A 1204-nucleotide genomic window follows, 5' to 3' on the forward strand; every position below is an offset into this window, starting at 1 on the left:
TTTCGGAAGTTCACACGCCTACCTTACTTCCTACTAAGGTTAGACTTAGTTAGCTTAGGGTTGGGGTTAGGTTAGGGCTTAGGGTTTAGGGTTTAGGGTTTAGGTTTAGGTTTAGCTATTTAATCCAATGTGTTGCTTGTAAGTAGATGTTTGTTACTTTGTAGCAAGGAATACTTACGGTTAGGGTTTTTTTCTAATGCTTTACGCCTTACGCGCTAGTATTCTTTTCATCGGTTGTAAGATTTGGATATTCTGCCGAATTCTGGATGTTCCCTCTCTTGTGAGATTGAACGTCTATGAAGTATTATCTCGTTATCACTTTCGATACTTATCTGTTCAGCAGCTTCAACTAAAGCAGAATGATAAGTTTCATTAACGTTTTGAGTTTCGGGAACAACACCACCTTTTTCAGCGATGTCTTCATCCAGTTTACGAAAGACTGTTTTCTTCCACACATTTGCAAGGTCGAAAAGATTAGTATTGCGTTTTCGCGATACTATCCAACGACTTCCGAGTAGTCCTATCTTCCTCAAATCCGGTACGAACTCAGTTTCTCCGTCCACGAGGATCTGTGTGAACAGCTCCGGGCGAACATCATCGAGGTCGTGAACGTAATTTGGATCTGGTTTGATAAGGGGTCTGGACGAGTCTGCACTATACAAACCTTTCTCGGCATGTTCATACCATGCCGACCAGTACTCGGTAACAGTTTTTCCAAGTTCAGCAGCTGAAAACCAATTCCATACCTGATCAAATCTGGTTTTAAGTACAAGAATGGATTCGTCGTGCTCTGCGACTCGTAAAGCGAATCGCTTTTCCCAACGTTCTTGTATATTCTTCTTACACCAAGACATGACTAGGTTTTCGGGATAACCGCGCATCAAATAGAGAGCGTTAAGGTCTCTAATTGCTCCGATGTAGATTTCCTTGGTACTACATAGCACGGCTAACCTGGATAACTCTCCAATGTAGACGCCACGTTTGACGTCCAAAGGATGATGTGATACCCATGGAACTCGGGTTAGGGTTTAGGGTTTAGGGTTTAGGGTTTAGGGTTTAGGGTTTAGGGTTTAGGGGGGGAGCGAGCACCGAGCGAAGCGAGGTGCGAGCGACTAGTTTAAACTGTGAGTTTGAAATAGAAAGAAGGCCAGAGGGCTGTTGGGGGATCCCAACAACCAGCCCTTTCGTCTTTATAGACTCTTCA

The 1204-nt window shown here is 43.7% G+C and overlaps 1 protein-coding gene across 1 annotated transcript; it reads right to left on the bottom strand.

The window, feature by feature from the left end:
- Positions 1–227: 227 nt before the first annotated feature.
- On the bottom strand, positions 228–881 carry JR316_0013549 (uncharacterized protein; the record flags this gene model as incomplete). Its single annotated transcript, XM_047899139.1, has 1 exon — positions 228–881. One exon carries the CDS (start codon positions 879–881, stop codon positions 228–230), a length of 654 nt encoding a protein of 217 aa, XP_047741793.1.
- Positions 882–1204: the final 323 nt, after the last annotated feature.

The sequence above is a fragment of the Psilocybe cubensis genome (assembly GCF_017499595.1).
Source record: "Psilocybe cubensis strain MGC-MH-2018 chromosome Unknown contig5, whole genome shotgun sequence".
NCBI classification, from domain to species: Eukaryota; Fungi; Basidiomycota; class Agaricomycetes; order Agaricales; family Agrocybaceae; genus Psilocybe; species Psilocybe cubensis.